Source organism: Betta splendens, chromosome 15, assembly GCF_900634795.4.
Source record: "Betta splendens chromosome 15, fBetSpl5.4, whole genome shotgun sequence".
Lineage (NCBI taxonomy): Eukaryota > Metazoa > Chordata > Actinopteri > Anabantiformes > Osphronemidae > Betta > Betta splendens.
Window position 1 is genome coordinate 13,002,284 of NC_040895.2, and position 27,318 is coordinate 13,029,601.

Consider the following 27,318-nt stretch of genomic DNA (forward strand, 5'->3'; position numbering starts at 1 on the left):
CTCACCCACAGATCACTGCATGCTCGCGTTATGTCTGACTCTTAAACGTCCGTCGCAGTGTTAGGAAAAATCAACGGCGCTCACATTTTTCTCCACAGACGTTCACAAAAGACAAACAAATAAGGCCGTCGTTCATTATTGTGGCCAAGGACAGTGCAGCGGTGTCCTTGATGCCCCGAAACGCTGGCAACCGAGACAAGAAAAAGGATGAAAAGACAAAGGGGTTCAAGAATTTAAGACTCGTATAATCCAGACAATAGCGTCTAAAGAAGCGAGTCGTCAGGGAACACACCACAGGACTGTCAAACACAAAACACTCACAACAACTCTATCTGCAGCATCTTGTCTGTGCAGCACTGCCGTCTGCAAAACAGCACAGATGAATGGGCACTTGTGGCTTTTGAGGGATCTCTGTTTGCACTAGAAGTTGAACCGCACACTTTTGTTTTTGATTTGGGAGAATCAGAGCTTTGAATAGAAGGGAGCGTCGCAGGTTTTGATTGTGCTTTCGTCTATGAAGATTAGAAGGGAATTGTCTGCAGGTTCGGATGCATTCAGACTATAGAGTATCAGCTAGGACGCGGATTATGTGAGTTAAAAACATTTGGATTCTGTGACAGATTCCACTCATCCTCCCTGAACAACTCAAACTTACTTGGTTCGGAGCAGATTTCTGGGTCACACAATGTGTCTGGAACAGCTACAGTAAATCAGGCCTGAAGCTGTGTAACATCCGCCGGATTTAAAACATTTTCAAACATTTAGCCCGTTATCACGCCTGTCAGGAACAGTAACTAGCGGGAAGAATAGGAACAGATAAGTGCTGGGGGCTGATTGATAGCAAATTAGAAAGAAAAGATGTATGTTAAGCGTAAGTGGAAGGATATGAAAGACAGGTTGGGGGAGAAAATTAGAAAGCGAGCTGGTGACAGTGAAGGAGGCAGAAATGGAGGAGAGGAAGATTTAAATTGGAAGAGGCAGTGTTATTAGGGCCAATCTTACCCTTGCAGGGCTTTTTCCCCGAACCAGTCTCCTTTTCCTAGACTGCGCAGGTAGACGGGCTCTCCGTTGGGCAAGTCCTCCCTCGTCACATTAACCTAGCGAAATAACAAAAGTACAGGCGGAGAATTAAAAACGAGCAGCGTGACAGCAATGAGGATGTGACAAAACAGCAGGAAGATGCGTGGTGCCTTCACAGTGTTACTCTGGAGGGGGTTTCACTCTGCTCACACAGTGAAAGAACAGACGTTGATGTAAGTATTCGCTAAATAACGAAAGGTATAAACACTGGGGAATCTAAGAGGTGCTGCAAACCATTTAATTAGCCAGATGATGTGCGAGGAGCAGGAATGTGTTGTGCTGCTAGATTTTTATGAATTGAACCGTTTAGAGGAGAAGACGTGAAGTGGAGACAGTTATTTCTTCCAATGAAGGATTTAGCCTCTATCCGTTTGTCAGTTCTGCACAGGTGCAGTCGCGTGTTTAGCGCCAAAACCCAGTAATGCCGACTCCATCTGGAGTGACAGTGCGATTATTCACAATCAAATATGTTCAAGTGGGAGCAGGGAAAAGAGAGGAAGCAGGGGCGCTCGGGGAAAGTAAACTGTGTATGCAAAAAAAGCAGCGTGTGCGTATGTTGTGAGAGGACACAGCTCTCCATCTGCACTTCAGACAGAGACAAATTGAGAGATGTGGAAATGGCCAGACAGGAAGGTCAGGAGTGTACGTGCGCCTGCAGGGCACGTGTTGATCCCCGCGTCCATGTCTCTCAACAGGTTACTTTATGATACAGTAGCTGTGTGCACAGTGTGAAGTGGTTTAGGGTCAAAGGAATATAAAAATATAAATGTATCTTCAACCCTCACAATAGCTTTTTACTGGGATCCTGGTTTTATGACCTGCTTTACAACCAGTAAGCATGAATTCTACCACAGAGATGAGAGGATGAAGACGATGAGGATGATGAGGATGGAGAAAAGAGCGGAGGAGGAGCGGCGGGCATCTAGGCATCCACCCGTGTTAACAACACAAGCACATGAAAGCCTTCCACCAGAGCTGATGCCGGACAGGACAGCGTGTCATCCGGGCTCCGCAGGAAAACCGGGGCTGATGACAGCAAGGTGAAATGAATGTGACTCCATGCGTCCTTCTAGATGCTCCTCTTGCTGCTTGCCACCGGACGAGATGAGAGATGCGCTGCCTCTCTCGACCACTTTGACGTGATTGACGACAGCGAACTCCCACCCGAAAATATTGCATTTAGCTTCACAGATAGGTGTCTTTACAGGGAGCCCGTGTTGTGATGTCAGTGATGGCTATTTTATCGGTGGGCTAGAGGCACTGTTCTCACCTTTCCTTTACTGATGATGAAGAAGGTGTCTCCTCTGGCCCCTTGTCTGATGATGTACTCTCCATCTTCATAATGTGTCTGTCAGAAGAGAAGAGAAGACTTATTCAGTCCTGCCATGATCCTTTTGGTTCTGTTCTACAGTTCTCCCACTGGGACTGGGACATTCCCACCAAAGACAAAGAGTCACTCTTCATGGGAAATAAGGCTGAGTTGAGATAAATCATGATTAGATGCTTTTGCCTTTTCCACAGAATGAGAAGGTGATTCTCTGCTTTAAACCCACTGTTTGTGGTGACCTTGGTTATAAATAAGCAAAGAAAATGAATGAATAAACGAAATAAGTTGTTTTCAATCTAAACGCAAACACTCATTTTTTATATAATACAATTAGTGCAGGATATCAAAGCGTTTCCTTCATGCCCTCATCCCGCGCTGTGGCTCCTGGAGCCTGTTCCAGCGCTGAATAAGTCATGCTCTGCACTCGTGGTGGTAACACAAAGAAAGGAAATCACTTTGACATTTGTGTTTAAAATAACCTCGTGTGATGGCAAATGGACTGCAATTATATGAACTTTTTCTGCTTTAACAAAGCTCTTTACAATTTGTGTCTTATTCACTTAGTCACACTGGCACAGCAGCTGTCAGGCTGACCACTTGGACACGTGCACATAAAATATAACATAAAGGTAGATCCATCCATTTCACTTCTGCAGAGGAAGTTTTTAACTTTCCCAGCATATAAGTCTACAGGACGGACAGAGATTAATGTTTTCCATGGGATGGTGGGCAGATTTCACTCTGTGATGACACAGAGCGGTCACATGATTATTTATTTTATAAAGAAGTCAATTTCCCAAGCATGTCCTCAGTCAAAGTCCATCACAGATCAAAGTTATGGAAGATTGTAGGAGACAACTCCCAGTATAACATGATGTATGTAATCATTACATCACCCCGCAGCACTGCTCTACAAATCCCCCATGCACATCCTCATATAAAACATAATTTTATATTGGTGAAATACCTTCAGAGAGCACACTGCTTCATAAAAAGCAACTCTTGAGAAGGTTAAATGCTCTTTGTCTTATCTGTGAATGCTAATCTGTCCAACTCCCCAGCGCTAATAGCTTCCTCAGCCATTAATGTAAATACATTAGTCAGAGTACCTTTATTGGCATGTTCAGCACGTCATGCAAACTGTCTAATTCTCACAAAGGTACTATTTTACCGTTATTATCAGCGGCCCTTCTCTGGTGTGCTTCCACCCACTAAATGATTATCTAACATTAAATTAATTGCTGGCAAAATAGTTTGCAGCTCTTAAAGGGCTCTGGCTAAAGAGGATTTGATCACAGCAATGACAATAGGGTAGACATGAGCATAAGCACAAAAGCCTAAAGCAATTCCTCTCAAAATGCCAAAGCTGTCGGCTTTTGATTACTTTCTCTGCACGGAGTTAAAACTTTATTTTTCCCATTTCAGCCGCCTAACAGGTAAATGTTCCCACAAAGCTCCTCCTTGTCCTTGAAGGAGTTCTCCTCCAGAACACTACCTGTAAATAATGAAACATGTTGGTGCTGTAACCCACCTGTGTGCCTGTGCAAGATAAACTGAATCATTTGGCTCATTTTTGGATGTTACTAAAAACAAGGTAATAGAAAACAAAAAACGCTGCCTGCATTTACGCAATGTGACCGACAGATGGCGCCTACGAGCGATCATTCGTGCAATGATGAGGAACAGCATGGTCACTAACCAGGTGGCTGCTACGCAATCACCGTAACAACGGACATTCAACACGGCGTCTACAGTACGTAACTAACCGCTGGGACGAAAACGTTATTGGATTTGGCGATAACTTAAATTAAGGGCAGTTGATCTAATATTAATCGTACGAATGGTCAAAACCGGTGAGCACGTGTTAAACTTGACCACCAAAGATTAAGAAATATTTTGGAAACTTTATGAAAGATGCCACAAGCTTACGTAGAGGAAGCTACAATGATTGTTTTGCTAGCTTAACAAATAATAGCACTAGTAAGCATCGTTAGCCGTTAGCTAGGTTAACATACTGAACTCAATTGGTTGTGGAAAATTAATAATTGCGCATTTTAACATAAATATTTTTTATGTTGATTATAGATATGTTGAATGCAAAACAGCGTGACCCTAATTTGTATTTGTTTATAGGTGATTCCCTATTTGCCTCAATCAACGGGGGTCTTGGCAATGTTAACGTCCCCCAGTGTTGGACTAGGACGCTAGCTGTAAGTAATGAATACCAACATGTCATGTTGTAGCTCATATTTGGTGTTTGCCCCCCCAAGGTTTAAAACAGAGGGGAGACGTGAATATGTTTGGGCAAATAGAACACCTGCACACATGGCCCTGGAGGCAACGTCATTTCTGCTGTAGTATTTCAAATTGAAATGAAGGCAAACATCATTTTAAATGCAGTTAGATATACTGAAAGCCTCAGTTGCCGTGGTGAACATGAAAATGTAAATATGAATGGGTTTGCATAATTAAATTGTACTGGGGCAAATATCAAATGATTTGGTCTGCACGTGGGTAGAAAATGTGAAAATGGGACAGATCACGTGTGATTTGCAATTTAAAGAGGAAATTTAGGAATTTCCTAAGACCAGAGGAAACTGGTCGATATAGGACCAGTTACAAAACAGATTTTTATATGTAAAGAAATAATTGCAATCTATTGAGGCCGAAAAGGGGAGACACAAAAAATAAAAGGATTTATATTCTGACTCCTTTTAAAAATAAAAATGGGTCTTGATATTCCTACTGTATATTCATTCCATGAACAAAATTCATTGAAATTGCCTGATCTGCAGTAGGTGAAACATTTAGTTCAACATGACTGCTGTGAGTGTACTATAAGATCAACAGTAGCTTTGAAATGCCAACTGTCCACACATGAAGGTCTCTTTCTGACTCGCTCTCTTGCTGCAGTAAAAGCAACTAAACGTGTGGAGATCTGTGAAGAAACGTACATGTACAGTAGCCACGGTCTGGTCTTGGCCTTGACACTTACCTCCTCGAGAACATCTGCAAGCTTGCTGAGAATGTCTTCCTGCAAGTCGTGGAACGTTGGGACGCTGCAGGTCAAAGGAAAGAAAGCGCTCTTATATAAGTTCATAAACACATTACTGATTCATGCTTTTATGTTGTTAGATAAAAAAGGGATGTGGAAAGCTGCGAAGCTCACAGCCAGTTTTGGCATGAAAACATTTGAAGAGGCATGCCAGTGATCTGTAGTGAACAAGGAGATGTCCGCAATATTCTGCTATCAGAGTTGACATGTATACCGTGTATATACAGTATGCTCATACCAATATTTAGCATGTATTTCATAGTATGTCTAATTGCACAGCAGGACATCTGAAGTTGAATTCATCCAAATGAGGCTCTAATGTTTGTTCTGTTTGTTTTCTGGCTATCTCATTGAACAGTATCTGCCTCTCATCAAGCTGCTAAATAAAACTGGCCCAATGTTTATCAAAAAGGAGTGAAAATAAACCCTGTTGGTGAACAAAGGGCTTATCTCTCCAAAGCATCTCTCGCTCTTTTTTCCTCTTTCATCTGCTCCTTTTGCCCCCCCACCCATTTTCCATGCTTTATTACAGTAATCTGAACCATCTTGACTCAGCCCTCAATCCAGGCTCTAGCCTCTGAGCAGATCCCTGTGTTGTTCTCTTCTTGACAGAGGCATTAGCCAACTAGCCAGATAGAAGCAGAACACACAGGGAGTTTTTAATCTCAGCTCAATGGGAAGCACAAACAGAAAGCCTCTGTTGTAGTAAATATCCAATCCCAGAACTTAATTGCATTATGGCAAATTAATGATATTTGCGCCAGAGTGTCGATTTTACAAATGTGCTCTTTTTGATTATTTTAATTATTCATTCAACATAATTGCACTCACAGTGCTGTGACATTGTGAACAAGGCCTGGGACAATTTGACCGTTTCTACCGTGATTTTGCAAATATCTAGAAAAAGAATGGTAAAAGTGAAAACGTGGTAGAGCGTTCGCTTAAAGCTGTCCTGTGCCCATTTGTACTGCATTTTATCAAGTAGCTCAGCAGGTGACTGTCTTTTATTCTGTGCCTCATAGGTAGACTTTTATGTAAAGTGGAAGGGGGCACTGGGTCAAGCAATACCATACCAACCATGCAGATATTAAGTCACAGCGATACATATTTTTGTAGTCGGTTCATTAGACATAACCCTTGAAGTTACTCATCCTGGAGCAGTGTGCTAGTATTTTCTAATACAAGCGCCCTTACATCCTGTTTTAATACAGCGTGGGATTTCTCTCAGTGTTTCATCAGGGTTGATCATCCACAACTTTTTAGAGCAAATATGTGACTCTGATACAGTTGTAGAGTGGGCAGAAATTGAACAGGGACCAGTATGTGTTTCTCCTAAGATAGATTTGTGTCTAGGAACCACAACATCGAATTTCTATTGGTTTATTCCATTAATACAACTAAGCCATAGATTTAGATCACACCAAGCAATGCATACTGTACATCTAATAAGTATTTACTTATCTATTTAGACTATCTACTTTATATAGACTGCCTCAGGGGCGAGCGCTGGCAAGCAGCATATGTTCCTACATGCAGGAAACAGATAGGAAGTGTATTGTGTCTTTTTTTAGACATAGCCATCACAAAAATAGCTTCAGTCTTGGACAGGAAAGTCATTAATAGCATGTGTTTCCTATCTGTCTGAAATGTATTTTTGGCACTGTGTGCCTTGAAGTGTGTGAAAAGCGTACTCTACTGAAAGGATTGAAGTGGCGTATGGTCCCATAACTGACCTGAGGTAAAATGCAAACTGTTATACAGGCTGCATAAGACTGTTGGTATGGTCACATACTTTTTTTTGGCTTTTGTTGCCTTTCTTTACATATAATCCAGAAAATGACAGAGGTGTATGGCACACAGGCGAGAATATTTTAAAATAGTTTTATACTGCAGCTGTGTGAAAATACAGAGGCAAATGTAATATAGGAAAGATGTGATATAATTTTCCTAATTGGCTTGATGAAGACTAAAGGGGATGGCAGAAAAACAGGAAGGCTGAACAGTAATAGGGAGAGAGAGATTTCCACCGTAATTGCATCTCATGCATGTCAATCATTGCACGTTGCTTTCTGCTCTATCTGTCTTTTGATGAGTCGTTCTTTTATCCTATACTGCGTGCAGGCCTTCCACAAAGGAGTCTGCAGCCCTTTTAAGTGATAATAGGCTTCACTATAGAGAAGTGGTTAGGGTGTAAAGATCTCAATAAAGTAAGATGATAAAGGTACTGTATATATCCAGTAATGACATGTTCAGTGACGCACCAGACAATAAAACTGAGTCATGCAATTTATTGTGGAAGCTGAGAAGTAAAAACTCATCTGAGAGAAGCTCAGCGCACCCTTGAATTAATTTTGTTAATTTGTTTATTGTATTTCAGATCAAAACCCTAATGAGGCTGTGCATCTCTCAAAGGAACATTTACTCAGGTTCCTCACCTTTTCAAAAATTCCATATATTCCGTGTGCTTGATGAGGCCCGTCCTCATCATGATCGTCTGAAAACACTGTCGGTCGATGGCCCACAGCTTCACATTTGTTAGAGCTGGGAAGAAGAAAAGCAATATCATGAAAGATTATTTTACCGTTGGACAGTCAGAATAATAATCATGCATAGATGGGTAGAACATGCCCTGGAACACCTAGATGTTTCCTGCATGCAAAATGTGAATATAGTCAATATCCTATATATTCAGAGTATTTAAATGTGAAAAAGATCCTGGCAAGGTGTGTGTGTGTGTGTGTGTGTGTGTGTGTGTGTGTGTGTGTGTGTGTGTGTGTGTGTGTGTGTGTGTGTGTGTGCGCGCGCGCGTCTAATATAAAAACCTACGAATATTGCTGCTCAGAATATGAAGTACTGTATTCACACATACAGTTGGGTTTTTATACTCTTTTAGTTGTTGCGGTAACCACCATCCAAATGTTCTCATAGCTGCTAAGGATTCCTGAGCAGGAGGAGGCATTGTGGACAATTAATTTTTGCTCCGCAGTTAAAGCTAATTGGTATTTTTGGGAATAACTTGCATGAATGGCTTGCTTCAAGCCATGCTACGGCATTTTAATTGGTTTAGGGTCAGGAGTCTGTGTTGACGCGCCGACGTTTTTTTCATTAGCTGGAGCCCTTGAATTACTGATTGCTCTTTGTGTTAGGGGCAATTATCAGACAACGTGACAACAGCTGGGTTACGTTTCAAATCACAAGCTGCTATCTTTATATTCCTCTGTACTGTTCTCTGGGACAATTTGGCATTAATTGTCCTCAAAGTGATTGCAATCTGTGCTGGCAGTGAGGCATCAACTCCAACGCATAAGTTTCCTCACATGGAATAGATTAAGCTAAAGTGCTTACATGCTTAAAACAGTGGTTTGACCTCTCTGTAGCCACGGTGAGATCATATAAAGCATTCAGGCGGTCTAACAGAGGTATAGGGTGAATAGCAATACTTTGTCTTTAGAGAAACTGTGTTCTTTCATGGACAAACTCGTGTTTGGCAAATTTCTATTGGGCAGATGACACAGAATTTAGTCTGGGCAAGAGAGTCTCAGTATGCATCATTGTTAGGCTACGTTTCTGCAACACCGCCTTCAATAATGTCTTTCTGAAAATTTTGTGGAATACAGAGTCCTTTAAGCAATAGGCAGAAAACCATTTCCATTTTTTAAATTCTTATGCTTAGCTGTTGACTGCTGGAGGCTTGGGTGTTTCAAAATTCCGTTTCTTGCCATTTTTAGGCTCTCGAGTTTCAGCAGTGCAGTTCTTTGAGGTCCTCTGTAGTCAGTTTTGATTAGAATATGTTTCCACTTCGACAGATCTGTGTTGTAAAGAGCAGTGTCTGTTGGAAACCAGGTTATGCAGGCTTTCGTCAGAGCAATAAACCTCTAACCCACAACTGAATGTGATTTTGTTTCTCCATTCAAACCCATTTCATAGAAGGATTTGGTTTTTGGGGCAGAAATTGTGTAACACGCCATCAAAAGCCCATATTTCATCTAGCTGAGCCACAATGTTCAGCGAGTTAAAATGCAGCGCCTCACTTTGTTAATAGCAGTTTATGATAATTATTTCAAAGCCTGTGGTGATTCTCACAATAGTCAGTGTCATCATCTTCTGCAAAAGAGGCTCTTATTGTGACTTCAGGTCTTTAGTTTTACAGTGGTGCAGCTGCCTGGCAGGAATAATAAGAGAGAAGATGGAGAAAGCCTCCAGTCTGACCCTAAACAAACCTGAGACCCCAGTGGAGCTCTGTGGCCACAGGGACATCCATTAATATTGGACAAACATCAGATAAGAGTCTACTTGGTATTTTATGTGAGTATGTGTCTGATGGTAGAGCTTTTCATTATCTCAGTGTGACATTTTTCCACAGAGGTGGAAAGATAAAGTTTTGATAATAATGGCGTGTTTGTATTGATAATTAAAAACAAATATATTTTTAAATTAGTATTTCCAAGTGTATACTTTGATACGAAAAAGCATTTCTGCAGCTGATCAATATTACTGTACATACAGTAAAGTATAAGTTAAGCAGGGTTGGTGTTAAATGTTACTGTTGCTTAGTTGAAAATGACTGGTAACGTGAACGTAATGAATATGCTCTATGAACGTAGATATACACATACATGGAAAGAAATCTTAGTATGTTCTATGTACTGTATTGAGTGAGTGATGCATACTCCCCCTCAGACATCGAAAACCTTCCTCTCTGCAGACCAAGGGTTTGGCAGCACTTTAAAATGGGGCCAAACCCCAGGAGAAATGTCCTCATTACACAGCCTGACACTGTTTTACTTAGAGACACTTTCTTGGAGCAGAAACCCCCCAGAATGCACTGAGATAAAAATGTATACAGACACAGATGTCTCGATACTCAGAGGCTCACACTCTGTATAAGCTTCCTCAGAGCAATGTGCATAAACTGTGTAAACTGTGAAATAGTGCGGGTACAGCATTCTGCAACACTACTGCCAGACCAAACACACTTGTTCCTCCTTAGAAGTGGCCTTCATAAGTTTTGCCATACTTTATCTAATCAAAAATTTTATTTCTGGAGGGTGATATGGCCAAATGTTGGACAGTTACACCACAATGTCCTGTAGACCCACCTAATTGGGCTATATAGAGTTAGGTCTAGAGAAATGATTAGAGTAGCCTCATAATTTAACCCCTAAGCAATAAGTGTGGGAGGTTAGACATCATTGCCCACTATGGACTGTGCAATGGTGTGTTTTGGCAGAAGGTGGGAGTATGGGGCATGGGAAATAAGATATGTAGGCAGCCTACAGCACATCACAGTAGGTAAGCGTGTTATTCAGAGGCTTGACTAAATTGCAGTGAGACTCAGGGAGCTAGTTATCCTGTAGTAGGGGAGCAGATGAATGTGTTAATGCTCACGCGCTGCCGAGCCTTAGCTTCGCAGCTGTCTGGATACACATAACACCCCAGTGCTGTGGAGATGCAAGGATGCTGTTGGTAAAAGGTATTAGGGACTAGGGCTGAGTGTTGGTCCAATGGGAAGATTACTGGGGCGTTAACAGGTGGGGCTGGTCAAGGGTAAATGCGTGGCAAGGCTGGTTGTCATCGCTTACGTCTATCATTATGTAACGGCTTTAATCATCACCACTTTATGTCATGCACATACTGCATGAAGTACTGGCACATTCATAATTCCATACAATACAGAATTACTGTAATAGAAAGTTTAAAATTCATACGCACTCAGCCCACAGTCAAGCACAATCTCGCCTATTTTCCTCCCAGCACAGCGATCTTCTTCAATCAGTAGTAACTGTGTAGTATTGGGTGTGAATACTGCCCAAACTGGGCCGGTTGTTTTCCCGGTTGTTTTCCCGTGTTGGGTCCCGGTAGACAGCTGCGTCAGCAAACGGTACGCATGCAGTGGGAGGAGTCTCTCATTTCATTTGGCTCCGTCATTATTCACCGTAACTCAATTCCAGCTTAGGGCATTATGCAAATACTCCATGAATGCTTGCTCTTGTAATCTAATTTTTGCTCTGCAAATTACATAAATATAAGATGAGGTCATCTACAATTCTTTTCTGTGCTCTGCTCATGACAGCTTACAAGCATGACAGCATCTGAAGAGCGTGGGGTTTGGAAACGGCGAAACTGTTACTGTGAATACAACTGTGATTTTATGTTGTGAGTACCATAAGATTTATTGAGGTTTAGAGTGACTCAAAGTAGAGTAAATCTGGTCCGTGATGATTCAGCTTAAGTTGTAGCAGTGCTGAAAATCCACATCCTTTTTCAATAGCACCACAGGGCTGCATGAAATTGCTATAATAGTTGACCAAAATCTCAGTCAGAGTCAGTGTGCAAGGAAACGTGTACACTCTGATAACAAGTATATTTGTTACCAACAAATGTATTTCTACTACTACAGGCGTCACTTTTCCCTCTCCATATTGTGTCACACAGAAATTTGGCAAGCCAAATTGGTTCATTTTCTAGAAATGAAATAAAAAGGCATTACAGATTATATGTATTTCCTCCACCTTTTTACAGTGTTGCCTCCTCTCTTATTAAATCCTTGTCACACAGCAAGGGAAATTTGTCAGAATTCCTTTTATTACTATTAATTAATGTGTCTTTGGTGATCTGTTGGTTATTAGGATGTGCTCGACCGTGAATAATCATATTAGCACTTTCAGATTATTAAACTGGGGTTACAAAGCTCTGTGAGAAGACACAGTGTCTCCAAACTAATTAGTGAAAGCAGACACCATAAAAATCTCACTCTGGAATATTGTTATAACATTTGGCTTTAAGGGCATTCGAGTTATATTTTTACTGTGGTAAAAATAGTTTATGGGAGTCTATGGTGTTTCAACTGTCAAGTCTGTATTTCAACCTGAACATGACATACACAGTCATATACCCACTGAAAGATGGTCATGCGAGCTAAACTCCTTGGAGGCATCTTGCATGTCTTGTTTCAGGAAGTGTTGAAAGTGTGATGCTGTCAGGCCTGTGGGATGGAATAGTGTAGTCTCTTTTCCCCCCAAGTCATTAATAACATCAGACAAGTATGATTACATCTGGATGAGTTCTTTCGAGTGTGGAAAAAGCAGGACTGAACATTTATAGTAGTGTTATAGAGCCTAAAGGAAATAAACAGAAGGAATTCTTTTCATAATTGGATTTTATTATATTTTTGGAGATCTAATGGGAGAAAAATTGAAAACGAATATTTGATTTACGTAGTTTATTGGGAACTGAAGCTTTGAATACCTGTAGTTGCGGTGGTCGCATGTGCTGTTATGACAGGTTTCACAGTTCACTGACTTCCAGCACCAAAACTAGCTGGTTTAATCAGATGCAATCTAGAGCTGCCTGTTCTGCCAATATCAGCCCATCTGGGAGACAGGAGACCACAGAGTTGGAGCAGCAGCTGCTTGAGAAATATTGAGCTAAGCAACATCCCACCTGATGTGAATCCCCTGTGCTCACCTACGCTTTTCTGAGCACATACTTTATATTTACTTTTACAGATTTTAATTAATTGCTATTAATTTGAGTGTTTATACTTCACCATCAGTGAGCACAGTGTAACAGAGTTGAATTTAAAAACCACCAAATCTGGCCAAAAGTGAATGTCAAAATATTTAAGCATATACAAGTGTGGGTAAAATATCATGCCTGACACCGCTGGAAAAGGAAGATTTCTAAAAGTGGGCTTTTAGCTCGGACAAAAACACAATTTACCACTCCTGTAACACTAATACACCTTACTTCCAAAATGTATTCATCAATTATAGTTGATCTTGTTTGGACAGTTATCATAAACTTGCACACATCTAAAAGGCTGATGTTTGGTCTGTCTAAATAAATGTTCCATTAGCAGGAGTGGCCACTTTATATTTAGGGTTGTAATTGCTGATATGCTTATGCTATTAATACCTTGTGTGTCTTTTATTCTTAGTCTGGGTCCATAAAGTCAAGGGTTCATGCTGCTGCTACTGCTGCAGCAGTTTTGACATTGGAGCTTTTTAATGTAGCATCTGTAATAATACCCTGAAACAATTAAGAAAGTTGGGGGTCAGACGGCTAAGGCCCCAATGGAAGACAAATTATTTCTATATAAAAACTTTAACAATCACAGTTTGTACAGGTTTCTCTTCTGTTCATAGAGTTGTTTACTACATGATATTTGTGTTCATACCTATATTGATAACACTGGTTTTCCTGAATGGAAATAATTTTGTCTTTGGGGCACATGTTTCTTTTCGGGTTGTGAGATCCATTTTAATTGTTCTCGCCCTCACCACTGTAGACAATCATCCAGAAACTATTCACCACAGAGGAAATCTCTTTAAATAACCTGATGAATTTCAGTCTGCACGGCGGTAGAAAATCAAATGGAGGAAATGAAGTGTGTTTGCTATTCATCAGCGAGTGGGTTATTTTTAGGTCCTGGACCAGGTTGTATGGGGTAAAACAGTTTTTCTATATGTGGACTAATACAAGCCCCGTAACGAAACCTGTTAAATGATTGATTTGCTAGGAAATCTGAGCGCGATGCCATTGTCTGCCTGTTTTTAGCCGTGCAGAATGTCAAGATACTACTCTATCTATGTTAACTGTGTCTACACTAAAATAACTACGATAACAAAAGTATTATTTTTTTGTCAGTTTCAACAGAAAGAAAGATTTGTCATCTGTGATTCACATGATTTTCTGTCAGTCAAAGCTGATGTTGTGCAACCTGCTGAGGCAGAAATATTATATATCTGCACCCAAAAATACCCAGCGAAGCCAGAGTGTTAATTCTCTCAATGGCTTTGCCAAAATGCGAGGAATACGTGTTTCTGTGTCAGTGTGTAAATGAGTGGCAGCCCGACATGGGTCGTTATATATGTGAGTATGCCCTTTGTGTTGATTTCGGTTGAAGAATCTGCAATTATTCTGACACAAGTCCTTTTAACTCTACGGGGGAGCTACATTCAGCTCAGCCTCTGTGAAATCCGAGGAGAAACTGCTCATTATGGGAAGCAACGACATAAAGTCACAAACGTCAACCAAACCAACTCACAGCTAATGTAAATGCTTTGTTCATGTTTTGGAAAAGTTGTTCTGCCAGTTTTATAAAATCTAGCCTATCGTAACTTGAAAACATTGACGTATAGCTGTCATTGAATATTTGTCTCAGTCTTCTTAATGTCCAATTTTTGCTCCTTCCGACCTACTGGTCAACTCATCTGCAGTCTTATTATTCTGCCACCTGCAGTTAGTTTCAGTTTAACATGCTGTTGCTACTAGCAACCAATACATGCACAGTCCCAGCAGTTTAACAGGCACTGACTGTGTCTGAAATCACCTCTTCATCCCCCCAATAGATACTTCCATATACTCCCATAACAGACTAAATATTTTATTTGTGAGAGATGAATTTAGATGTCACATTCTTACCCATCATCATGTATTGTTATTTACTGTTGTTGTTGTCTTCACAGGCGAGGATTTGGGGATTGTTAGAGAACACTATTTGTTTACTGCAGTGATACAATACACACAATATATTTTTTAACGTTCTCTGCTTATAGCAGTCAGGTTTTTTATTGTTGCCTCTCTATAGTTAGGCACTAATTAAATAACACACACCCACTTAATTCAAAACTTGTATTTGTAGTGCACATAATCTAGCCAGCAAAAACATATCTTCCTGAAATATTTGACTAATTAAATTAGTAGAATAGATTTAATAAGACTTGCTCCTGACCAGTATGAATCAAATTTATTTGTTACTTCATTGATAAATAGTTTCGTTGAACACCCACAGTAAACACAAAATAAGGCGAGAACAATTCTGTAGAATAAATAAATGCAGGACACAGTTTCTTCACTATTGTCCCCCGTTACAGGGCATGAAATTATGTTTCGTTCAGGACAATGGAAGTCAGCAAATCAAAGTTGCTTTTCAGTCAGTGGCTTTAATTGCGTTGCTATGATACCAACTATCGGGTCCTTTTCACTCCCTGAATCTGTGATGAGCAAGATAAAATCCATATGAAAGCTTTGACTTGCAGAGTTTATATAGTTGTTGTGTGAAGAACAAATAAAAGCCTCTTGAGCAAACCAAGCTTGGTGGCTGTGTGTAACACACATTTGCTTCTAGCCTGACCCATTTTGTACAGGATTTTTTTCACCACCTAATAAACTACATTATGTCCTCTTTAGATCATTCATCCGTCCCACCTTGACTTTTTAGCCACTGTGAATTTTCACTGATTCACTTAAACTCTGAGCAACATAGTTCAAGGCAACATCTAATGTGATAAACTGTTCCCCAGCTGAATAACATGAATATAGATCAAATCAGTAGCTCCATAAAATATCTAAGGGTGAGTCACATGGTACAAGCTCCAGTTCCCGTTCATCTTCCTCGCAGCATGACAGCTTTGTTTACACTTATCATTTTAGTGTCCAGTTGGAATTTAAACCACTTTAATGGGAACCTGTGTGTTTTTATCATAAATTGCATCGTTCTTCATCATTTCTCCAGCAACATGTAAATCAAGCTCAGCCCTTAGTTTTATGGCTACAAAAGAAAATAGCAAGTGTAGGTACAGTAATTTACACCAATGTAGATACTGTAGACTGTACGTATGTCATGCTTGTATATTGCTTCCGCCTCGCATTCCGTTTCTTTTTGATGTTTTAACCTTTCATGCCATCCAGAGCCCCAGAGGAGATTCTAGCTGTGGGCTCACACCTGCGCTCCAACTGAGAATTAGGACAAAAACAACAGCAGGGGCCCCCACACACGCACAGACACAGGTCTGACAGTGTACGCACGCACACACGCACCCACACCCACCCACACACACACACACACACACACACACACACACACTAGAAAAACGTTACGTCACGCATCATGAAAGGGAAGTCCCAGCAAAGCATTTCCTGATGTAACACACACATCAGTGGATAAAGGGGGAAAATCAGTGTCTTAACTTTTGTAACAAAGTATGTAGCAAAGACCTGTCAGTACATCAGCTGTGATGCATGTTTGTGAGCCTTGTTTAGTTTTTTTGTACTGCAGTTTTAGTCCAACATGACTTCACTTGTCTAATTTCTCATCTGCGTTTTGATGCGGCTTTAATTTAAAAACTCTACAGCCCATTTGCTGTTTCATTTATTTCTGCATAGTTATGTTTACATGCATTTGTCCACTTGGTTTTTCATTTTAACTGCACTTGGCTTCATCTCTTTCTTGTGACTAGCCTAAGATTGTAAAGCGAAAAATACAGACTCATAAGAGAACATGAGATAGTGTATCTGTGTTTTACTTATTAAGCGTGCACTCAGCAGCTTTCCTGACTCTAATAGCCCTGCTCTGTCTCTGTTCACAGCTGGGCCCTGCCTAATGATGGTGCTCAGGCTCACACCCAGCCACCCTGGGTTCAATGAATCTAATTTGTTGTTTCTTTTAATAGCTGCAGTGGTTTTAAATCTCTGCTGTACTCATTATGTAATCCTAATACTTTGAAACATTTATCTACAACTCTAAGGTCGTCTGTTCATTTACTCATTCTAAGTGTGAACCCTCTTCAGAAAATGTGCCTCGCTTTCACTTACTGTATCAAATCCCAATGAGTGCAAAGCTACAGTACAGTAAGTGTGAAATAGCTCCTAGGTTTGAAAATTATGTATAAAGTACTTTTAAACACAAGTTATTACACATTTGTATTTATACACAACATCATTTACACTTATATAGATACTCTAGAACGTGTTTATAGCTGTGATGTGTATCGGCTGAAGCACACTGCTCTTTTCTGTTTTTGAACCCTTATCTGCACTTCGGCTTTATCTCTGAGCTGACAGCCCTGAATAACCTAGCTGGTTAGTTGTAGATCCAGTTTGCTGGAATGATGTTGTCCCCGAGGCAGCAGAAAGCTTGGTGGTCTGTCGCATTTTCACAGATGACTGCATTTATTCAAAGCTTGTGGAGCCGCCTAAAGACAACGGGGTGGCACTTATATCCAGCTTATAAATATTCTTCGGGAGCAGGGGCACGACAGAAGCTAACTGATACGAAATACTTGAGCTAACATTACATCATCTGTGCACAGTCGTGTGTGTTGGATGGGGCTAATGTAGCTTGTAACAACTGCTGATTATTGGAATGGAAATTAGCCAGCATTTGAAACCATTGTCTTTCCCTCATTTGGCTTACAAAGCAGATAGTGTGCAGCCCCAGTAACTGTGTCACTGTTTGAACATTCAGCTGAATTTATATATAATTGTTATGTCTGAAGTGCAAATTAAAAGTACTCACTTTCGCTTTCAAAGGGCCCAAACATAATGACTTTTGTTAGGAGGATGCTTTTACATCTTTCATTAATTGCATTTTAATCATAATGAAAACATTAAATGTTGTTTGTCTCTTGCAGCAGACCAGAATGAAAGAAATACCTAAGAGAGGGAAGAGGCAAGAGACTTGTGTTGATGTGGTGGAATTACACTTGTAGGTCAAAGCTGGAGGTGGTCTTGCCTTTCACTAGCAGCTCATATGTAAAGAAAAAAAAAGATAAAATATAACAAGACAGGTATATTTTATAGCGGTCTATCTGCACACTGTACTGTAGGTCATAGACCTAAGGATAGGTAATTTGGAAAACAAATAGAGGTGGAGATATACACACACCAAGAGAGGCCAAGTGTGAGGGAGTAAGAGCCTAGGAGGGCACACTGACAGTCTTACAAGCAGCATGTTTTATTATTTAAACACAACACAGTCCCCAGCAGAAAGCAGCCAATCTCTGCTTTGTGAACCAGTCATAATGTTTAACTTGGTCCCTGATTCTCCAAAGAGTCACATCTGTAACTTATCTCTTACTGCCAAAACAATATTCACTCACTGTGAACTGGGTGATTCCTGAGACTGTGCAGATCCAGTGTACTACACACACTTACATACATTCACACACACTAGCGTGCACGTTTTCCTCTCTCAGACTGATTAGGCAGAAGATTGTTTGCACACTCCCAGAGGAAGGAAGGGTTTTATCCAGCTGAGCTATCACTGTGTTTCAGTGACCTTTCTCAGAAGTCTCTAGAAACAATGCTATTGCTGAACTGCTGCTAATTTTCTTTCTGTGACACTATGTGAATAAGTGCTTTTTGTGAAATGTGAATTTGACTAAGGTTGCTGGAGCATTGATAAACATTAGCTGTTTGCTATCTGTCATGTTTCACCTGTGGTACTTGCTGAGGTGAAAGACGGCGCCCCTTAAACCAGTCCTGTCAAAATGCCAAGCGGAATCCGTATGTGAGAAACTACATAATTATGCGTGTGCTGTCGGTGCGTTTTTTTTGAGCGCTCTCGCAAGTGATAACCTTCAGTAGGTAAACCTCACAGGAGTGAATCCTGCCCCATGAAAAAACAACAGCCTGGAGGAGAGGTGGGTGGCGTGTGGTGCACAGTTCCACTACCCAGCATGCCTCCTTGAGAAATGATTCAGGCATGGCTTGGATGGCTGCCATGAATGGGAAATGAAAACCCTCAGCGATATTAATTTTGACTTGTTTTCATTCGTAATTTAAAATTGACGTTGGCTAGGAAAGATAAAACCCAAATGTCTGATAATGGTGCTTCTGCAGAAGGTTGCGGTGAATATTATAAAGACTGTGTTAAACTCTATTTAAATATGTAAATGCTTTGACTACTTAGAATTGGCACACAGGTGTTAAATGTGTTTTTTACATAATAACACAAAATACTAGTGACAACATTCATCTCCTAACGCTGTAGGAAGTCTGCTCAGCTCGCATATGAACAGACTCCCTAAGAGGAGATTCCTCGCTGTGATAAACAGAGCTCTGCCCAAACTAATTTGTTTTATGTTGCAGCCATTATTTTGAAACTGAAGGTTGGGTTTGTCTGTACATACAAAAGCGAATTGGGCCTTTTATATTTTTTTAAATTATTCCAAACTATGTGCAGTCCAGAGCATTCACTATGACTAACTTGGCACACAGCTGAGTTTGTGCAGTGATCCCTTAGCTTTTTCCTCCACTATCATTAAGATGGAGAGCACAGATAGTCTGTCTCAGTGATTACGTTAGTAGTGACTGGAAGTGACCTCGTTCTAAGAGACCACTGGTTGAAAACAATGTCAGAGTTCCCACTTGTTTAGAACCGCAATGATTTAACTACTGTACTGTATGTGTGAGCGTGTGTGCACTATGACATTGTGTAATCACGTTTGTAGGGGCTTCTTTCTTAGTTTGCTAATAAAATCCTCTGTATTTGAATGAGGTGATTGATTGTAAATGTCAGGCCACAGTGCCTTCTGAATTGCGTCCTGGTGCTTTCACATCTTCATAAAACAGTGACACTTTGATTCTATGAAAGAGTATTCTTTGCAGAAGGCCAGTGCCCCCCTCTCTTCTCTGTCTGCAGACAAAGAAATACCAATTTTGTCTCGCATCCCTTGGGGTGTCTCGCTCATTTTGCTGTCACTGCTGTCCTGAATTTATCACCTGTCCCCTTTGTCTCTCACTCCAAGCCCTTTCTTCTCTGAAGCCAGCATCTTCCCAGTTGTTGTCATGTGAAAATAATACGACATGGATTTCAGGGCAAGGGGATTTCTTTTTCTCTCAGACTGCGTGTGCAAATCTAGCTCATTTGCCAAGTGGGGCAGAGCAAAATCCCAATAGTTGCCATATATCTACACTTAAGTGTCTGTATCTGAAAACTAAACCTAATGTATTGATTTGTGGAGCTTGTTGGGGGCACTACACAGCCTGGCAGTGAGTACTACTTGAAATACTGTAGTCAGGGAAGGACTTGCTTGCATTAGTGAGTGCAAAAAAAGTGCAAACACATGGACACTTTTCATAAATGCAGGAAAAACTGTGCAAATATATATATTTTTAACATCTGCCAAGAATTTGCAATCGTGAAAATGCTTCATATTATTCATTTGCTGTACCATCTGTATATTGTGCTCATTTAAGCACCAACAGCAGTCTCAAAGCACATTTTAGATTTTGAAATAAAGGGCCTTTTTGTGGCTTTTTTACCCATTTTTTTAGTTCATTGATTTCATTCATTCTAGCTTCTGTTGACAAACACATTGCGAAAAATACAATTCACAAAAGAAACGTGTGATAGGTAATCTGTCATAGCGAACAGTATGTCTCTGTATCGTCATCAGAGTCGTCTTATTCCTTTGTTGTAAGACAGCGGGTGCAGCTTTATTTGGGAAACCAGCAGACGTGATGTTTACTGTGATGAATTGCTCAAATCAAGACTGTGATTTTCATGATGTCTGCAAATAAATACACAAATGATGCCCAGAAGACACAAAGAGCACAGTGAAGAGTCTAAATCCAGGCTGGCAGTAAGTTATTCTAAAGCAGTTTGAAGTATATTGGCTCCAACTGTTTGTAACTTTGATATGTGTGTGCATCGTTGTTTGATAATCCTCCATATATATCATAGAAGCTCTACTAAGACCAAATTAGCAGGTTCATCAGGACTCCACCAGGATGTAATTACTCATGCATACGGCTTTTGGAGACCATGCTACATAAACTGAAATTGCTCTGAGGCTATTTTCTCCTACAGGGTTGCACACGTAGAATAAATTAAATTGACTGGCTGGAAGGAAGGAGGAGGTAACACCTCTATTAGCCGATATGGCAGATGAATTCTCTAATAAATTCTTCTGTAGAGCTCAACATACAGTTACAGCGATACTGTTACTGTAAACCTTGGTCAATTGCATCATTTTTTTTCTATGGCGTGTTTTTATTAAGCAGCTCCCTCACCAGCAAAGCGCCGCTGTACACTTGTAAAGCTCGTAAGGGGACATGCAGGCCGGTGGCTGGTAGGAGACAACGCAACAGAGAGATAGGCACCGTGTCGCTGGTGGCAAGGGGGGGAATTATCCCATAAGAGCTGGATCATGTCCCCGTGGGCACTTGTTGCCATAGCAACGGGACCTGGGAGTTCTGTCAGGTTGGCTGGTCAGTGGTGAGGGATCGTGGGACATGAAAGGGGTCAGGAAGGAGCATCTAACCTCACTGCCGCGGTAGTCGAGGCTGTTGCCTCCACACTTGAGCTCGCACCTGCTGACCCCCGGCTACAATCCTAAGGAACCCCCCGCTCTTCACACACTCATTCATACATGGCTCATGGATATTTAACCCATACTGGGAAAAGCCATGGATCTCACGTGTGGAATTAGTGGGTCGCTGGTGGCTACACAGGCTTATAATAAAGCCTTGACCAGCTGGATTTTTATTCACTGTAAGCTGCACGTACTGCATAGACTCATCATATCCTTACCCAGTGGATCTGATCTCATGTCTTCAGGTACATGTCTACAGGTTATTTTGCCTAAATACAAATTTCTAGTTTTTTATTCCCGTGTCCTCGCATAAACACATTTTTTATTTTGACTCTCTCGCCCATGACACACTAGTTCTCAAATGTGCATACCATCTGTTCTGTTCTTTTTCTGCCTTCTTTTTGTATTCCATTAGGCTATTCAGATTGCCAGACTGATAGACCACCTACTCACCCACTGTGCATTCTTCATAGTTGGGGTTTTGACACATGAGAGAGCAGAGTCAGTAAACCTTGACATTCAGCTCACTAGGGGTCTCACAACACACTTAACTGGAGTGTTGTGAAGAAGCAGCCCTGTGATAGAGGGGTGGGGGTGTTTCATCTTCACAGAAGAACAATGCTATCGCTGTGTTCCATGCACTCATTTGTACTGGAACAGTGTGACCCACTCGCGCTCTGTCCACACACGACTGATAGTGTGAGAGGCAGAAAGACCCCTAATCCTCTTTACCCTGGCCAGATTGTTCACTGTCTGTATGTGTGTGAGAAAGCCGGTGACTATATCTGTCATGACACAGACACCGGTCCATGCAAGAAGTTTGGATTTTTTTACAGGTGTCTGTGAGAACTCACTTTTGACAGTTGCAGTCCTGGTGCAGTTGTAGAGAATTGCCAGTTCTCCAAACACCTTTCCCGGCCCCATTGTGCAGAGTTTCAAACTCTCCTTCGTCACCTCCACCTTTCCATCTGAAACAAAGAGAAATAGGTACAAGTTAGACAGAGTGCTTTTCAAATTAGTTTTTCTGGCTGATTACTGAAGTGTGTGAGTTTTCTGCTAAATTGAACAAACAAAGTTTTCTGTGATGAAATGGAGTGGCTGATGTCTATCTGAGGGCTTCTGCTTCATTTTGGGGGGTATTCAGGCAGAGTGCTCTTAAATCACTGGACTAGAAAAAAAATAAATTTATTTTTTTGAGTTCCCAGGACTGCTGGTCTCCCACCAAGGCTTGTGCATGGTCCTATTAAACGGACATGCAGACGCACAAGACTGAGAAATGCACTTAAAGCCTAATACTCCATAACTCTCACACACGCACAGTCAGCCTTAAGGCAACACCCTTCACAGAAAATCATTACGCTGCAATGCATGTGAAAATATGTGAATGTTAACAGGTTAATAAAAGAACAATATACAATATTATTATGACAGGATATGTAGATTCAGAGTTTCCATTCAGATCTGTTTCCAAAGAAAACATACTTTTGAAAAGCATCAGGTTCGCCAACAAAACCACAGGAGTGGTGGAGCAGTGCAGCCAGAATTAGGTTGCTAAAAAGATACAAGTAAACATCTGCAAAAGACACGTTTGTAGTGAATAACATATGGGTAATTATAATAAAACGTCAGACTGATCAATGTAAAGGGAACTCCTTTCGTCTTCTTCCCGACGCCACAGCGAATCATCCGCGTGGTTGTTTGGCAGGTTTTTACGCCAGATGCTCCTTCTGACGCAACCCCTCTATTTATCCGGGTTCAGGGCCGGCACAAAAGTGTCAGACTGATCAATCTAACGCTCATGATTACATAATTATACTAATTATTGTTGTTGGGAACACGTTTTCCAACGTTACTACTGCACTACAATAGTAAATGACTAGACTTATTCTTAAAGTTCAAGTAGGTGTACTGTGTATGTATATTTGTAACAGTGTGCTGACGTTCTGCCTTGTGATCGAGGGGGGTTGTCTGCTGTCATTGTGTTTAGACAAGCCTCGTCTAGGATGTATATTTTCCTGGAAACTCAGCATTCCAGCAGAAGCCAGCAGAAGACTGAAGAGCAAAACCAAAGCGAAACAGTAACGGTCGGCTCTAGGCGACTGATGAAATACAGCAAGATGATAAGCGCAGGCGAGGCATCCACAGAGAAAACAGTTTGACACGTTATCTTGTTAGAGAAGGCCTTGAACCCCTTTGACAAAAAGCCTCTCAAAAACTCACCATGTTACAGAAGTAATTCTTTTCTTTACTTGGTCACTTTTTCCACATTAGGAACTACGCCGTGCCTTTTTTAACAGTGGTAAACAATACATTATCCATTAGCACCCAGCATGGAGCTGTTCATGGAGAGAACATTTTCAGCACTTAAAGCGTGCACCCATTTTATGGTCCACTTCCCTGCTGTTTTTACTGCTCCTGTTCAACAGACTTTATTTTGAGCCACAGTCTGTTTTTTCTGCTCAGAAGAAAAAGCTACTGGAGATGGAACCAACTGACTGAGATGTGCTGCCATTAAGATATGCATTTAGATCTTTAAAGAGGATTTCTAACGCGACTGCAAGAAATACTCTGAATTAATGGTTTGAAATGTCTTTTCAAGTCCAGCAATGAAACATCCTGCTCAGCTTGGAAAATGTCTGAAGTCAGATCAAATAAACAATTACCATTAACAATTAAGTTAAGATTGTTTTGGAAGGAAAAAAGAAAGGAAGTAGTTCTTAAATCCATATCTTGGTTGTGACAGCACATCTTTAATTTAGAAAGTTGTTTTTTAGATTGTTTCGTTTTATTTTGCCTCTGTGTTTTACTCCTTCCATCTGTTTTAATATTTGTCACTTACTTAAGGAAGTGGAAGTGCAATGAATTACTCCCAGGAAACTTGTAATGTTTGGTTACAAGAGCAACTGCGAATGCTTTATGAATTGAGTATAGTTAAACTCATTTCTTACGTAGTGTCAATCCAGCCCTGCAAATCTGTAAAAACTGTAATTACTGAACTCGGTTCAAGATTTCTGAAGTCTGGAGAGCAGCCGTTGAGCATCGATTCAGCCCCACAAAAATGTGCCAGACTAATCAGTGAACTGTCAGTGGTGTTGCGATAATGCGACTCAAAACTCTCAAGCCCTTATTACAATCTATTAAACCAGGGTGTCACAGATAGAGAAAGGATGATGAATAGTTGAAAGGAAAATTGCCAATGGTTGCACAAGAGCCAGCCTTTTAAAAATTGAAGGAAGGACCAAAAACAACCCTGTTTGTTGCCTTTGTCTAATGTGTTGTGGTAAAACTTCATGCTTGAAGTGTCTGGTGGGTCTCGTCATATAATGGTGAGCACAGCAAAAGTTGTTTGTTGTTCAGAAGGCCTGAAATTGAAGAAATATATACCTGGATTCATACACATCATTCCTGCCTATTTCTAAGGACAGACACACTTCATTAAGTGCAATGAGGGGTGGTCTGTGATTTAATAACAGCAGTATCCTGTGAGCGAGTTCAGGACAGTCAGCTGCTCTTCAGGTAGCAAAAGCTCCACTGACTCCAAGCTGTGAGGAAAATGAACTAATCCAATTATCCACAGTTATTTCAGTGTTCACATGAATTCATCTACACACGAACACCTGGTCCAGCTCACTTCCCCTTTATGGATTTAATAGCACATGCTCTATCACACAGCTTTATTACATACATTTGCCTCCCATATGGAACCAAATCATATTCAAACAGCGCCTCACGCTCTTATCAGGGAGCCGATCTGATAAGCAGAGCACATTTACATCACGCTGTATCGTTTAACAAATGTGTACAGTTATTCTGTGTTAAAACGCAATGAAGTGATGAAAGGCAGAACTAAAACCTGCCCCAGACATGGCATATGCAATAGTATCTGCTTTAGGGTTTCACTGTTGATGTTTCACAGCTTGTCTTCTTCCCCTGAGGGGTTGTAGCTGTGTTAATGCCTGTTCATTTGAATGCACACAGTAGTGCGCTCTACAAAGCAGGGCATGAGGACAGACCTCGGAGCACATTTCCCTCCGGCTCGGCGTCGGATGTAGTTCTGGCTGCATTCCAAATCAAGAAGCTGGTGTCTTTTGGTTTGACTTTATCTCATCCTGTTGGGTCAGACTCCGGAGATAAATGTGCCAGCTACCCTTCTACCCAGAGAGATTTAAGTGTCTTCTTTGATCTGCAGTACAAATATCTGACCAAATTAACTTTTTTTGGTAAGACATCTCTCTCAAAACTTTATGACCATGACAATGTCAGATCACAGATAAAAGCATTTTGTGAATAACTCAACCTATTCGGATTCATTGCAAAGTCAATCTAATGAAAATAATATATTCTAACTTCCTTGTAGAGTCTTTGTCACTAAGGTCATCTTTGGGGATGAGCTACAGTATAAGTGTTGGATTTTTCCTCTTCTGCTTTCATTGATAGTTTACATACTCGTGTGTGAGTGTACAGTAAGAAACAGGATGTGGGAGAGTTCAAATCCCATAGAGGAAAACATACAAGCACCATTCCATCCCGATGGGTCTTATCTTTCTACCACTGATGAGAGATGAGTGTAACCACTGTTCTCCTCCATCCATTAAATTAGTGGAGAAACAATGAAGCTTGATCAAACAACCTAATTTCATCCAGTGGTCGTTAAATGGGGGGCAAATGCCAATGAAGGCCGTTCTATAGATAGAAGAATGTGCAAGTTGACATCTGTGAGAAAATGTCTTTGACAGTTGGGAGGAGAAGCCACTGGAGGAACATACAGCGAAGCCTAAAGCTCCTTAGGGCGAGCGTGGGATCTGGTCAAAAGGAACTGAAATGGACCTTTAAATACCACTGTTTGATTTTTATTGTTAAAAATATGTTTATAGAATCTTATAAAGCACAGTTAATTCATAATGTTGACAGAATACATTTCTGAATAGTATCCTAGTATTTCACTACTGACCAATTTATGTTTTCACTTTGTTGCTCCAAGTCTGTAATGTGACCTTTTTATAACATTCACAAAACATTAGCGAAAACATAATTATAGCTGCAATGAAAAATGAGACACATGAATCAACGCAGTGAGCAGATGGATGAAAAATAAAATAAATATGTCACAATCACGATAACTAACAGGTTAGACGCAAGAGACAGGACACAGAAGAGATGTCAAGCTGGTTTTCAAGGATTTAATAAGTACAGGACGAAAAATCACAGCGAGGCTGGAAATAGAAAACGCTACATTCAAGAAAACTAGAAAGGGCTGCACAAAGCAGGAACCAACAATTGGATTACAAATAATTAAAAGTCTGAAGTACTAAAAACAAAGTCGCTGCAAGGCTAATTAATTAGTTAACTCCTTCTGATCAAGCATGACTGTGTTCAATAATGAAAACCGGCTGTTGTGCATCAACATTCAAACACAAGCACATAAAATGTTTGGGGTCAAAATGTATAAACCATAGAAAACACAATAACAAATGCAGGGGGGGAGACAACAGCGCCTTTATGTTTATAATCTAGTCCTGCTCATGGATGAGGAAGACTAATAAACTCAAAGCAGGCTCTGGAACAAACAAACACAGAGTTGTTGTTTGGGGAAATCCTTGTTTGTAGACGCATCAGAATGGTGTGTGACCGGTGACTGACAAAGCGGAGACAAGAGGAAAACAACACAACACACTGACAGTGAGTGGACGCCTCTGACCTGCCAACCAGAACTGCTGCTTTCTGTATTTTGAAAGGGCATCAAACGGACGCGG

At 40.8% G+C, this 27,318-nt stretch overlaps 1 protein-coding gene and 1 long non-coding RNA gene across 3 annotated transcripts in view; one reads left to right on the plus strand and one right to left on the minus strand.

Annotated features, from left to right (window-relative positions):
- The window catches only part of LOC114870401 (cGMP-dependent protein kinase 1), a 57,506-nt gene that overhangs the window by 13,646 nt on the left and 16,542 nt on the right, over positions 1-27,318 (minus strand). For both annotated transcript variants that reach the window (XM_029174934.3, XM_029174933.3), the window contains exons 3-7: positions 22,420-22,533; positions 7,898-8,003; positions 5,403-5,466; positions 2,351-2,428; positions 1,003-1,097 (exon numbers count right to left, since the gene is read on the minus strand). In XM_029174934.3, coding sequence (XP_029030767.1) covers positions 1,003-1,097; positions 2,351-2,428; positions 5,403-5,466; positions 7,898-8,003; positions 22,420-22,533 — 457 coding nt within the window. The remainder of the gene's footprint in view (positions 1-1,002; positions 1,098-2,350; positions 2,429-5,402; positions 5,467-7,897; positions 8,004-22,419; positions 22,534-27,318) is intronic.
- Positions 4,137-5,932, plus strand: LOC114870405 (uncharacterized). The gene is made up of 4 exons (XR_005898682.2): positions 4,137-4,260; positions 4,541-4,617; positions 5,321-5,472; positions 5,543-5,932. It is a non-coding gene; the product is annotated as an uncharacterized LOC114870405 (long non-coding RNA).